The sequence below is a fragment of the Pseudophryne corroboree genome, chromosome 5 (genome assembly GCF_028390025.1).
Source record: "Pseudophryne corroboree isolate aPseCor3 chromosome 5, aPseCor3.hap2, whole genome shotgun sequence".
Classification (NCBI taxonomy): domain Eukaryota; kingdom Metazoa; phylum Chordata; class Amphibia; order Anura; family Myobatrachidae; genus Pseudophryne; species Pseudophryne corroboree.
Window position 1 is genome coordinate 307,757,061 of NC_086448.1, and position 13,997 is coordinate 307,771,057.

The following is a 13,997-nucleotide window of genomic DNA, read 5'->3' on the forward strand; positions in this document are numbered from 1 at the left end:
TTCTACTAACAGCTATAACTGTTAGATCGCTACCTTGTATTAATTATTTCTTGCACCTCTTGGGGCTCAATCCAGCTGAGTGCGAAGGAGCGAGTTGCCCTTGTAACAGTGTAGAAACGCCAGCAACACAACTCGCCCCCCTCATGGTCCGATCTCATCCCGGACTCACACAATTTTGTATGCAGAACTACTGGGCTGCAAACAGAAATCTGCGAGTCCGGAGTTACCAGCGCGAGGGAACTCACACCTAATTGGATACAGTCATAAGATTGTAAATTAATTTTGGCTGGGTCGCCTTTACCTTCTCTTTTATGTCACTACAAGAAATTTGTATAATGGGAAAAAAAGAGTAGGAGAAGGAAAAAGGAAAATGGAGGAGTAGATCAAATACCACTCTCAGCTTGTTAGGCTGGTGGTAATAGTCTTTGCTTACCAGAAATATTGTATGGATCTAAAAACACAAATACATACAGTATATATGCCCACTCCACTCAACTGAGACTGCCCTGGTGAAAGTCACCAATGACCTGCTTTCGGCCAAATCCAGGGGCCACTTCTCTCTGCTCATCCTTCTGGACCTCTCTGCTGCCTTTGACACCGTAGATCATCCTCTCCTCCTCGGCACACTCCAAAACGCTGGCCTCTCTAGCACTGTCCTTGACTGGTTTTCTTCTTACCTCACTAACTGCTCCTTCTCTGTGTCTGCCTCAAGCACCACCTCACACCCTTCCTGTTGGTGTCCCTCAGGGTTCTGTCCTTGGACCGCTTCTGTTCTCCCTGTATACCTCTTCCCTGGGTGCGCTCATTAACTCATTTGGCCTTCAATATCACCTCTATGCTGATGACACACAACTCTACCTCTCATCTCCTGATCTGTCCCCCTCTGTCCTCTCTCAGGTTTCCAGCTGCCTCTCTGCAATCTCCTCCTGGATGTCTGAACGCTCTCTAAAGCTCAACATGGACAAAACGGAACTCATCATCTTCCCCCCATCCAGAGCAACACCCCCGACCAATATCTCCATCATTGTTGACAACACCACCATCTCCCCCGTTCCCCAACTCCGCTGCCTGGGCGTCACTCTTGACTCCTCCCTCTCCTTTGCACCCCACATCCAAGCTCTGGCACAATCCTGTCGTTTCCAGCTACGCAACATTGCTCGTATCAGGCCATATCTCTCCCAGAGTGCAACTAAACTCATCATCCACTCACTGGTCATCTCACGACTTTACTACTGCAATGTCCTCCTCACTGGCCTCGCTTGCTCCCATCTTGCTCCCCTCCAATCTGTCCTGAACTCCGCAGCTAGGCTTATCTTCCTCTCCCACCGCACCACATCTGCCACTCTCCTTCAACAAAATCTACACTGGCTCCCATTCCCCTACAGAATCCTCTTCAAACTCCTCACCCTCACATACAAGGCCATCTCTAATTCCACTGCTCCCTACATCTCCAACCTCCTTTCCCTTCATACTTCCTCCCGCCCCCTACGGTCGACTAATGACCGTCGCCTCTCCACCGCCCTGGTCACTGCTTCCCATGCACAAGTTCAGGATTTTGCGCGTGCTGCACCCCTTCAGTGGAACGCACTCCCCCGCTCCATTAGACTCTCCCCAACCTTGCAAAGCTTCAAACGGGCACTAAAAACCCACCTATTCATCAAAGCATACCCTCCCGATGCATAACCCAGTGCTTAAGCCGCACCTCCACCCCCCTGCCTCATGCCGTGAACATCTCAGCTTTGCTTGCATACTGCCATCAGGCTACCTCCCACTTGCCTGCACCTCTTGTCATCTGTCTGTCGCCCCTCCCCAATAGATTGTTAGCTCTTCAGAGCAGGGCCCTCTTTCCTCTTGTTATCTAAGCCCTCGTCTCAACACATTTCACTCACAGCTCTCCCCTACACAACGACCATCTTTATCCTGCTAGTAAAGGCTCATCTCCATCTATGGCCACCAGCCTCTAGTAGTACGATGATCACTCCCTCAATACTTACATCTTAGCTGTATTATGTCTTGAAAATGTGTGGTGCTCTGTTACCTGTACTCTATTTCTGTGATTTATTTACTGTAATGCAATGTTTTGTCCCCTGTACTGTCCTTTGTACGGCGCTGCGAAACACATGTGGCGCCTTATAAATAAAATGTAATAATAAATAATAATAATAATAATAATATATATATACGCGATATATACAGTATATATATTTTTTTTTTTAAAGTGGTGTGGTATACTAAGACAGAATTCACCAACATGATCGAACACATAAGATCACAAGACCGTGCATTATGGGGGTCATTCCGAGTTGATCGCTAGCTACTGTTGTTCGCAGCGCAGCGTTCAGGCTAAAAAATGGCTTTTCTGCGCATGCGTATGCACCGCAATGCGCACGCGCGACATATGGGTACAAAGCCCGTTGTGGTTGTGCACAGGTTCTAGTGAAGTTTTCAGTTGCACTGACGGCCGCAAGAAGATTGACAAGAAAGGGGCGTTTCTGGGTGTCAACTAACAAGTTTTCAGGGAGTGTTTGCAAAAACGCAGGCGTGTCTGAAAAAACGCGTGCGTGGCTGGGCGTTCGCTGGGCGGGTGTATGATGTCAAATCTGGACACGAATAGGCTGAAGTGATCGCAAGCGCTGAGTAGGTTCAGAGCTACTCTGAAACTGCACAAACTGTTTTTGCAGAGCTTGGCTGCACAGGCGTTCGCACTTCTGCTAAGCAAAAATACACTCCCCAGTGAGCGGCGGCATAGTGTTTGCACGGCTGCTAAAACTAGCTAGCGAGCGAGCGATCAACTCGGAATGACCCCCTATGTCCTAACAACTGCACACCTCAGGCATGATCTATTTCCTGCTGTGACCAAAAGCTTATCACAATGACACAGCTGTATTACTCCCCAAGTTCAAACAGTCTCAGCTCTCTCAGACACACTGCTGACAGGAAAGCAGCACATCGCTGCCTCACTATGACACACATTTACACACCTGCAAATGGAGAAGCGCCACAGGAGTGGGCAATGGCATGAATACATACAGGATAGCCACTTGCAACTGGAGAGGCGCCACAGGAGTGGGCAATGGCATGAATACAAACAGGATGGGCACTTGCAACTGGAGAGGCGCCACAGGAGTGGGCAGGGACATGATAACATACAGGATTGGCATGTGTTTGAGTCATTGCGCACAGATGCAGACCCATACGGAGATGCCTGTCAAATCCATACCAATTGCTGGTGACTGAGGGCTGGTGTAGATACACACTGATAATGATTACAGGCACAGAAAACTGAGTGTAAGCATTTGATGTATGCCTGAGATAAGCTGGAACATACACTCACAATCTGATTTTTGTAGTGATTGCATGTCTGCAAATGTGAAAACTCATTCAGCATGAGCCCTGTATTATGCAAAGGCAAATGATGTCATTTTATGTCCTGGTATCAGGATTACTGATAGAAATATGACAACTCTAATCACTATACCTCTGACTAACAGTCTGAGGGGTCAATGTGTGGTATCACACCTGCTAAAGAGGACACATGAGAAGTCTCCTACAACAACTATTTAGCTTCTAGCTATAATTTATCACCTACATTCTATAAAGTGATAGGTACACTCTGATTGGTTGCCATGGGCAACTTCTCTATCTGTCCTCGTTAGAAGCTTTGATACTTCTCCACCTAATAGAACTTTCTATAATGTAGGTTCTTTGGGGGTACAGTAATTCAGAGTTGTTTGCAGCAGCAAATTTATTAGCAGTTGGGCAAAACCATGTGCACTGCATGTGTGGCAGATATAACATTTGCAGAGAGAGTTAGATTTGCGTGGGTTATATTGTTTCTGTGCAGGGTAAATACTGGCTGCTTTATTTTTACACTGCAATTTAGATTTCTGTTTGAACACACCACACCCAAATCTAACTCTCTCTGCACATGTTATATCTGCCCTCCCCTGCAGTGCACATGGTTTTGCCCAACTGCTAACAAATTTGCTGATGCAATCAACTCTGAATTAGGCCCTTTGTTCCAGCCTTGAGAGAATGCATGTCCAGTAATACAGTGACATTAACAGCAATCCATACAGTAACATAAGAATTGTATATTTAAATGAACTATATAATATATTGCACGAGATTCCGTTAACAGAAACATCCATTGAAAAAGCCTTTATCTAACCTTCTCTCCTGCTGCTTGGCCCTGCAACTGGAGATTCTGGGGCACCAGGAGTCCTTTCTGAGTTAATACTTTGACTAGAGATATCATCAGACCATTGGATTGAACCATCGCCATGGTCCCTGTCTGGCTCTGGGCTTTGATTAGAATCAGGCATGGATTCAAATGCGCTGTTTTCCTCCTCCTCATCATCTTGAGAGGAGAAGACAGTACTTTCAGAAATTCTGGCACTGTCCACAGAAGAGAAACGGGTGTGGCTGGAGAATCGGTTGTGGCTATCATAACAGGAGGGACTATAACAAGAGGTACTGTAGCAGGAGGTGCTATAACAGGAAGTACTATAACATGAGGTGTCACAAGTGTCACAATCATGGTCCCCATGAACCCTCGGACTAGAGTCACTTTCACTCTCAGTTCTATTAAACTCTCCATCAACACAGAGATGGTTACAACCAGGAAGGTGATCATTGGAGCTATCAAGAGGCAAAGTACTGTTTTCTAGGTCATCACCTTCATCTGCTACAATTTCAAGCGAAGGATCTGCCACCATTGTTTCTGTTTCACTCACAATGTCCTTCTCAGACATCTCCTTCACTGTTGATTCTTCATCAATATCTGCACTGTTTTGCTCCTCCTCTTCTTCTCCATCACCAATCATCTGAGCTGAAGGCAGACTGTGTAATAAATTATGAATCCTGATGTAGTGAGTACGAGGAGTTTCAGGCTCTCCACAAGCTGATGCTATGACAGTTTCTAATTCAGAGACAGGCAGAGAGCACGGCCTAGTCTTTCTCTTTACAGTATTTCTCAGTTTAGGTTCATTGTCCTGTTGGTGACAGATCTCTTCTGGCTCTGAAAGATCTTTTTCTTGCTCCTTGTTGGCTTCCAATAACGTTCTTGCACCTTCTGCATTTATTACACATGTGCCGTCTTCGTCCCTTGCAGTATTAGGGTCTACAGCACTCTCTACTTTGGCTTCAGTCACAGGGGTCACACATGGTGCTGGCTCTTGCTCAGAATCTGGCAAAATCACATCAGCTAGACTACTGTCTAAGCTTTCAATGGTATGGGCTGAAACAGCACAAGCACCTGTGTTCCCTATTACTGATTTATGAAAACTGTTCTGACTTATTGATCTAGTGTCAATTGCAGAGCGCTTATCATGAGCAACTCTAGAAATGAATCCATTTGGCAATTCAGATGTTGGGTTCTCAGTGGCAACTGATGTTCTCCTCTGGGGCTCATTGGAAAGCACTTCAACTGGGTGACGTAATGGACTTTCATTCAGAACTGGATCAGGGTCTGCAGTGATAGAGATGTCTTCATCATCTGTAAGTATAAATTTGACAATCAATAAATAAAAACACAGACATGCCTCATGCTTACTAAGTACATAACAATATCGTACTGGCATGTGTACTGAAATGAAATTACATTTTGTTCTCCATTTTAAGTATAATAATAAATACTGAGTGAAAAATCGAGCAAGAATATAGCAGATCTAATATGCAGAATAATAAGAATTATAATTACTCAATGCTGGACTGAAGGACAGTTGACAACTATTATGTCAGTTTATATATTACCCATTCACTAGTGCTGTGATATTTTTATTTATTTGTGTTTAGTTTTGCTTTAAGCTAGTGACAAGTATGGTACTCAGTGTGGTTTAGAACCTGTTGTCTGGAAATAGCAGTGTACAGTATGCCAGAAATTATCTAGATTCCGACTCACAATCCAGTAAGGTCTGCAAGAAATAGGGGGGAACATTATGGGCCCGTTTTAGAGGTGGACACAGTGGCTATGTTGCACGCAAACAGCTGATGTTGTAAGTCTGCGCATGCGCCCTGGTTGTTATTGTTCAGAGACGTAGAACAGATTCGTGGTTATGTCCAAAAACAAGTGTTGATGGTGCATCGCAAGAAGCTCCAAGACAGAAATGTAACAAAAGACGCTGCAAGTGAATCAGCCCCTAAGAGCTTGGTGCATATATTCCACCATCCCTGATTTCAGACAGGACAGTTCTCCATGAAGGTGAACACACCCACTATGATTCAGCTACACCCCCACCCCCGCTATGCTCCCGTCCCAGTCCAGGACTCCCAAGTCTTGGGGGAGCTATGTTAGTGAGAAAGTGAATATTCCATATGCTGGCATACGTACAGTACTTATTGTAAAAATTGTCTGTGACACCAAATTGTAGGAAGCTGCCAGCACTGAATGATCATGAGATTATGTGAAGGATCTTCAGTTCACACAATATTTATATCAGAGTAAGGGATTATAGCAGGAAGTATGACAGAGATGGAGGACACAGATTGGCATCAGCAATACACAACTGCCCAACATAAAAATTGTGCAGGTTATCCAAAAAAGTATTTAAGGGAACATTTTCTCATTTTAATAAGCAACAAAGGGCCTAATTCAGACCTGATCGCAGCAGCAAATTTGTAAGCTAATGGGGAAAACCATGTGCACTGCAGGTGTGGCAGATATAACATGTGCAGAGAGAGTTAGATTTAGGTGGCTTATTTTGTTTCTGTGCAGGATAAATACTGGCTGCTTTATTTTTACACTGCAAATCTAACTCTCTATGCACATATTTTATCTGCCCCCCACCCCCTTCAGTGCACATGGTTTTGGCCATTAGCTAACAAATTTGCTGCTGCGATCAGATCTGAATTAGTCCCAAAGACGTATGGAACATTTTTTAAATCATTATTTCTGGCTATTACACTGCTTTTCTAATTAGCATTATTCATTTGATATGTGAACAAGCACAAGTTTACACTTTTATATACAGATGTGTCCTCTTACATCTTTGCTCCGTGCGCTACAAGTGAGTGCCGTGTGACTCGGTAGCACTGAGCATCTTTTTTGGTGTTTTTTTTACCCGCAAAAATGGGTCTTAGTCGCAAAGTAATGCAATAGCTTCTGCTGATTAAAATGATGTGCAGCATGCTCATATTCTGTGTGTGAATATTTGCATACAAAATGCAACAGCACGTATATAAGAGGACACATCTGTACTGCAGCTGTGTGAATGTCAGTATATATTTTACTGTATTTATATTTAAGAAGCAGAGATACTGCACCAGGGTGAATAGATGATGTTATCTCAAATCGGAACTGCAACTGTCCACTGACATGATCCGTAGGCAGCCTCCGTCCCAGGGTGTAGCTGACAACACGGTCCCTGGGCATTAAAAAAAAATGAAGAAAATCATGAACAATACCAAAAGTAATGATAGTAAGCATTTAATTAAATAAATGTACAAATCTAGAAACATAAATAAAATGTTGGTATGTACAGTATTAGGTAATATGACATCTACTGTGATTAGATATACAGCTGTTTAATTACATTTGGGTTATTGTATGTAACATCTATCTATCTATCTATCTATCTATCTATCTATCTATCTATCTATCTATCTGTCTGTCTATCTATTTTTGTTTTTCTTAGCATACATATCAAATTGATTGACATTGAATTGTATTGAGTGGGCAGGCACATTTTTTTAAACACTTTTTTCTTTATTGGAGCATGAATACACAATATATCAAAAACAAGTTTGACATGTTTGAGAGTAGTAATATAGAAAGAACAAAAAGCATCAATGTCAAATATTATAAAAGAAGCAATATCCACATATTAGTAAACATATAAAATGACTAGACTTGGACCTGCATATCACAGCCACCTGGAGCGGGAGTAGTATCAATAGAAATCTGAGGGTCTTGGGAGTATATGAGTGTTTCGTACAGGCAGACAACATTTTAAATAAAAAAAACTATAGATACAAGTCAATATGGATAATCCTGAATAATAATCCCCACTTTGGGTAAGAGTAAATTTTGCTTGCAAGTCACGGAAATAGATGTCTGTATATGCCTATATTCAGTGTTGGGCATATCAATAAAGCCGTACAGCCTATATCTGTCAACTTGGTTTTGTAGCTGTCAACACTATCAGGGCACACTTGCACCAGCCCTATACTGTATCTGTGTACGCACGAATCAGGAAAAAGTCACATCACCGTCTACACGCCCACACTCAACAGCTTAAGTACAACGCCATCTACGTAGGACTTTGCAGTCAAGTTATGCCTATTGGGCCTCAAGTGAAACGTGTCCGACTTTGAGTCTGGAGTCTGTCTGGCTCCGACACATAAGCAGTACTAAAAATCGCAGGATCTGCCCACAAAACTGTCTTGTAAGTAACTGGGAATCAGGCCTTAACGAGGCGAGATTTGCATTTAATTCACATTTTATCAAGCGGTGGACTGCAACATAAAGGAGGGTAAGGGCTGCAGGTACACCTGATCAATGCGATAGATATAACGCAATTTATATTGTCAGTGCTCTATTAAGAAACATTTCTAGTACTGGACCAGGTGCTTTCCAATGTCCAAAGTCACACTCATACTAGCACTGAAGTTACATGTTCCAGTCTACAATCAAAATGTCGACATAAGAATTATGATATGTGTCAATTTTTTAAATATAACATGTCAGCATCCACAATATCATCACTGACACACAGTAATGGGGTTATATTCAAAATGTCAGCAGTAACTGGACATGTACAATTAGGGTTAGGCTGCCATTTAGGTTGGTTTTACACTAAAATAGTGCTGTTGCCATTCTGAACATATAGACATTATAGTGTCAACATATGATACCCAGGGTCCACATATGATATAAGGTCAACATATGATACCCAGCCCCAAAGCTGCTGGCAGTGTTAATTACTGGGCCCAGGGGCGGATTGGCCCCGACGGAACGTTTTGCCGGTTGGCCGGTCCCATTCTCTCCGTGGTGGCCGTGCTCCCCCTTCCTACACTGGCCGATTCATCTATGGTACAGTAACATCTGCTGCCGCAGCTCAAGCTGGAGCCGCGAGAATAAAGTTGCTGGGTGCCACGGCTGCCGCTCACTATGCAAATAACCCAGCTGCACCCGGATTTCAGAACAATGAGAGGCGGGGCATCGCGTATGTCTAGGCCAGCCTCTCCAGCCCAACCTGACTTGAGCGGGAAGCATATTTTTTACTTTAACTACAATTGCTCCGCTGTCAGGGAAACTCTTTCAGCTCCGCCTCCTTGTGTTTACCTCAGCAATGTGCAAACTAAGCTTCCTGGATTCTGTAAGTTTGTAGGCGCTCTCTCCCCACGTGGCGTGTGGTAGAAGCACTGCGGAGGGCGGACATGATGACAGAAGAACAGCTCTTCTACCTGCTCCTCAGAAGCTGAGCCCAGACACCACCGCCAGTCAGCAGGCCTAGGTAAGCGGGAGGGGGGCTGGGCTGCTTTGCTGCTTGGAGGCATTCTCTGTGACCTGTTCTATTAACCGGCTGCAGCCCACATGTAAGAGCTTTCTCCAACCACACACTCACACACAATGCCCTGTAAACACAGCACCCACACACTGACACACATAGACCCCTGTACCCAGCACCACACACACTGACACTCACACAGTCCCCTGTACCCAGCCCCCCACACACTGACACACAGCTCCATGTACACACAGCACCTCACACACTGACACACAGTCCTCGTTACGCAGCCCCTCACACACTGACACACAGCACCGCACACACTGACACACAGCTCCATGTACACACAGCACCTCACACACTGACACACAGCACTATGTGCACACAACATACACTGCCAGTATTGCTTTAGCCATAGGTACAGGGAGCAAAGTGAGAAGTAGGCAGAAAACAGAAATTGTGCTGTGCCCATGCTCTGTGCCTGTGCTAGGTATGACGCTGCTGCACACTGTCTCTATGCCAATTAAAACTTTTCAGCAGCAGCTCCTACGTCCTTATTACTCCTAATCCCCCTCAGCATGGAGTCCTCAGAATTGAGTCTAAATCCAAGTAGGCTAAAGGACCATGGCCAAATGTAACATTAACCGTCCGTCCTGAAGCCTTAATCCTAAACGTCCCGCTGGTGCGTAACCCTAACCTCCCATCCTGAAGCATAACCCTAACCTCTCCCTTAAACCTAACCTCCCCTCTCACAGCCCATTCTACCCTCCTGCAGCCTAACCCTAAACTAAACCTAACTTCCCCTCCTATAACCTAACCTAACCCTAACCTTACCTACCCTCCAGCATCTTAACCTAACCTCCCCTCCTACAGCCTAAACCTAACTTCCCCTCCGGCATCCTAACCTTAACCTAAACCTAACGTCCTCCTACAGCAGCCTAAACTCCCCTTCCGCAGCCTAGTTAGGTTTAGGGGAGAGGTTAGGATTAGGCTGCAGGAGGGGATATGGATATACACCAGGGAAGGGCAGTGTATAGCTGCATTACCATAAAGCTGCAGACATAATTGCTGCAAAAGACCCAAGGAAGGTTGCAACTGAATCAGGCCCTAAGAGGAGCGAGTTTCCTGCCCCGCGCGATAGCCTCCACCCCCTCAACAGACTCCTCCTCCATTAGGGCTGCATCTAGAAATTTCCCGGGCTGATTTTCTATCCCAATCCGACCCTGCCTGTATTTAATAAATGCGACACTGTACATTACATTACATTTTTGCAACATTTCATTGATACGTTAGTTAAACGGCTTTAACCAGTGTAGCTTACATAATAGTTGGGACTTACCCAATGGCATGCCTTTCAAGGAGCCGCTGCACTGGCATGGACAGCTTTCCCAGAAATCTTTTGATGATTGGACGGCTCTTTGCAAATTTATCCTTTACTTCAATTTCTAAGACATCAGTTGGAAGGGACACAAAGCTGAACAGCTGTAGACACATCAGATAATAAATTAGGTTAACTATTAATTAATAAACAGTCAAGAAAAAAATTGCATTTGTGTTATTTACTATAAGGAGAAATTATTTGTACAATTTAACAATCAAACAATAATATTTTATGCCAGATCTAATGCAAGGCATCAGCTCTGTTGCTACAGGACACTGTACATGTTGGGTGGGGCTGATTTAGAGTACAGTAAGAGCAATTTTTGCCTAGATGAAGACTGAGCAAAGCACATTGCACTCCAAGGGGTACAAATGCAAATGCAGAACAATTATCACATGCTCACTGGTGTATCTACAATGGGTGCAAGGTGTGCGGTAAACATGGGCCCCTGTGCGGAGGGGGGCCCACACACTCTGCACCCACCGCCCCAGACATTTTCCAGTGACTCACGCATGCGCAATAGAGAGGTCCTCATGAACGCGGCGCAGGTGAAATGGTCCTGGAGACCTGCGCTTGTGCAGTAGACTCTAACACACTGCCATAGTCTACAGCAACGCCAGAGAGGAGTGAATTCGATTGGAGCTCCCAGTTCACAGCTCACACTGCTCTCCTCCCACCTTTCTGCACCCCGCAGCTCACACTTCCTCCCTCACACTTTACATTCACTACTCCCCCACCGATCATTGCTCCCCTACTGCTCCCATTGATCCCATGGTGGACAACAATGAGGTAGGCTTCAGCCTCAACCTTCCATACTGTAAATCTCTACCCACGACCCCCCCCCCCCACCTATATGATGCTAAATAGAAAAGGGCCAGCTGCTCAGATGCGGTGCATGGAGGGGGTGCAACCGCCCCCCAGAAAATGTTGCCCTAGGCAAGTGCCTCACATACATAGTGGGAAATCCACTATTGCATCAGAGGATGAAAGTCATCCAAGAAGGAGACTGGTAACTAGCTTGGAGGCCCATTAAAGCAGTTAAACAAAATTTGCCAAACAATGAGGGACACCTACGACAAAGCAATAATAGACTTTCCGAAATGCTAGAGCAAGAGGGCAAACAGGCTGAAAAAATATTGAAATAATGCTAATCCGAACATATGGGCAGATGTGCTCAGATGAGTCATAGAGAGGGCTCATCACGTTCCAAGATATAGTATATAGATATAGTATATATTTGGATTCTCATGAGTACCTATTCTCACCACCACTGGTGTTACCTCACCTTTCCATCACTAAAAGTGGTCAACTATATAACGCCACTTTTTCTTGAAACCTATTAAGGTATGTGTTCCAGTGCATGTGCATCTATATACAGTATATACAGTACACTAGTAGCTAAATGATATCAGAGACTAATGTGGAGTAACTTACTTAACTAATAATGCAGACATGCTTTCAGATCAAATAAGGATTTTTATTTTTGATTCAGTTTTTGTTACATGAACTAATTTAAAAAGCTCAGCTTAATTGGTATCAAACAGAAATGAATGCTAAACTTGCTTATCACATTTTAAATATAAAAGTTAGTTGTCCACTGTAATTAACATCTCCACTCCTAACAAACTGAAATTTGTATTAGTTGTACTTTTAATGATACTCTAAAAGCATGTATTTCTATGTGCCAAGGGACAGAATATGCTCCCACACACCAATTACTGTGCACTTGCTGAAAGACGTTTTAAGAAAATGATGACATATGAGGTAAATGAAATAATTCAAACTGACATTCATGTTTGATAAACCACCGAAGACATTTTGCTTAAATATACTTTATAAATCAGTAAATAAAAAGCACATTTGTATAATGTACTATGGACATAGGCGTTTCTATAATGGGTGCAGTGTGTGCGGTGCACACGGGTTCCTGGGTCCAGGGGGGGCCCACACCGCACCCATATATTATACTTAACCCTGTGGAGTCCCACGACTGCGGCTCTGCACTGTGGACAGAAATCACTCGGAAAATGCCCAACGCAGCCATTTCCGAGTAATTTGTGCATGCGCACTGGAGATGTCCCCGGGAACAAGGCGTGGGTGCCATGTTCCCAGAGACCTGCGCATGTGCAGTAGACTCTGGCATTATGCCGGAGTCTACTAACTGCCGGAGAGGAGAGTCCAGCGACGGAGACGGCACACAGGTCCCCTCCTCCCTTAAAATGCCCCTGACTATAGGCTAGTGCAAAGTGGGAACTATGTCAGTTTGTATAGTGTACTTATATAAAATTGATTTGCATAAGCCGGCACGCACATATGTGTTGTAGCTAGGGTTGGACTGGCCCACAAGGGTACATCGGGCAAACCCCCCGGTGGGCCCCACTACCTGAGGACACACCCACTCCTCTAGGGATCAGGTACCAAACTGCACTTGAATTAAACATATGTTACATTATACTGCACAGAACTGTGGTGTATTTTCTACAGTGCATTGCTGTTCTGGTACTTATTTGTTAAAAGTCTCAAACCGTGCACTCTCTAATGGTTAGAGAAATAGGTGATGTGGTAAAGTGAGTTGGTGCTGAGATTAGAGGATCAATACTTATCAAAGCAGTGGGACTTGCGGACTAGGGGGTAACTCAGCAGCATATTTGTTAGCAGTTGGGCAAAACCATGTGCACTGCGGGGGGGGGGGGGGGGGGCAAATATAACATTTGCAGAGAGAGTTAGATTGGGTGGGTTATATTGTTTCTGTGCAGGGTAAATACTGGCTGCTTTATTTTTACACTGCAATTTAGATTTGAGATTGAACACATCCCACTCAAATCTAACTCTCTCTGCACATGTTATATCTGCCCCTCCTGCAGTGCGCATGGTTTTGCCCAACTGCTAACATATTTGCTGCTGCGATCAACTCTGATTTAGGCCCTATATCCTCCTTTTAATTTGATGTCTTTTGAAGGTGCCCTCTCAGTGACGTTTTAGTACATGCAACTGGATTTAAAACTGTGTATTAGACACTTTCAATATTACAATTTAAAAGCACAAACAATTATACTGCATAAAAAGGTCTAAAACATTGGCTCCAATGTTTTAGACCTTTTTATGAAGTATAATTGTTTGTGCTTTTAAATTGTAATATTAAAAGCCTGTCATAAATTTTACCTTGA

General features: G+C 44.1%; 1 protein-coding gene across 10 annotated transcripts in view; it reads right to left on the bottom strand.

Moving 5' to 3' along the window:
- The window catches only part of HECW1 (HECT, C2 and WW domain containing E3 ubiquitin protein ligase 1), a 785,299-nt gene that overhangs the window by 164,899 nt on the left and 606,403 nt on the right, over positions 1-13,997 (bottom strand). For 9 of the 10 annotated variants that reach the window (XM_063922467.1, XM_063922469.1, XM_063922471.1 and 6 more), the window contains 3 exons: positions 10,789-10,931; positions 7,264-7,364; positions 4,172-5,497 (listed from right to left, as the gene is read on the bottom strand). In XM_063922467.1, coding sequence (XP_063778537.1) covers positions 4,172-5,497; positions 7,264-7,364; positions 10,789-10,931 — 1,570 coding nt within the window. The remainder of the gene's footprint in view (positions 1-4,171; positions 5,498-7,263; positions 7,365-10,788; positions 10,932-13,997) is intronic. The other variant, XM_063922476.1, reaches the window with a different exon arrangement.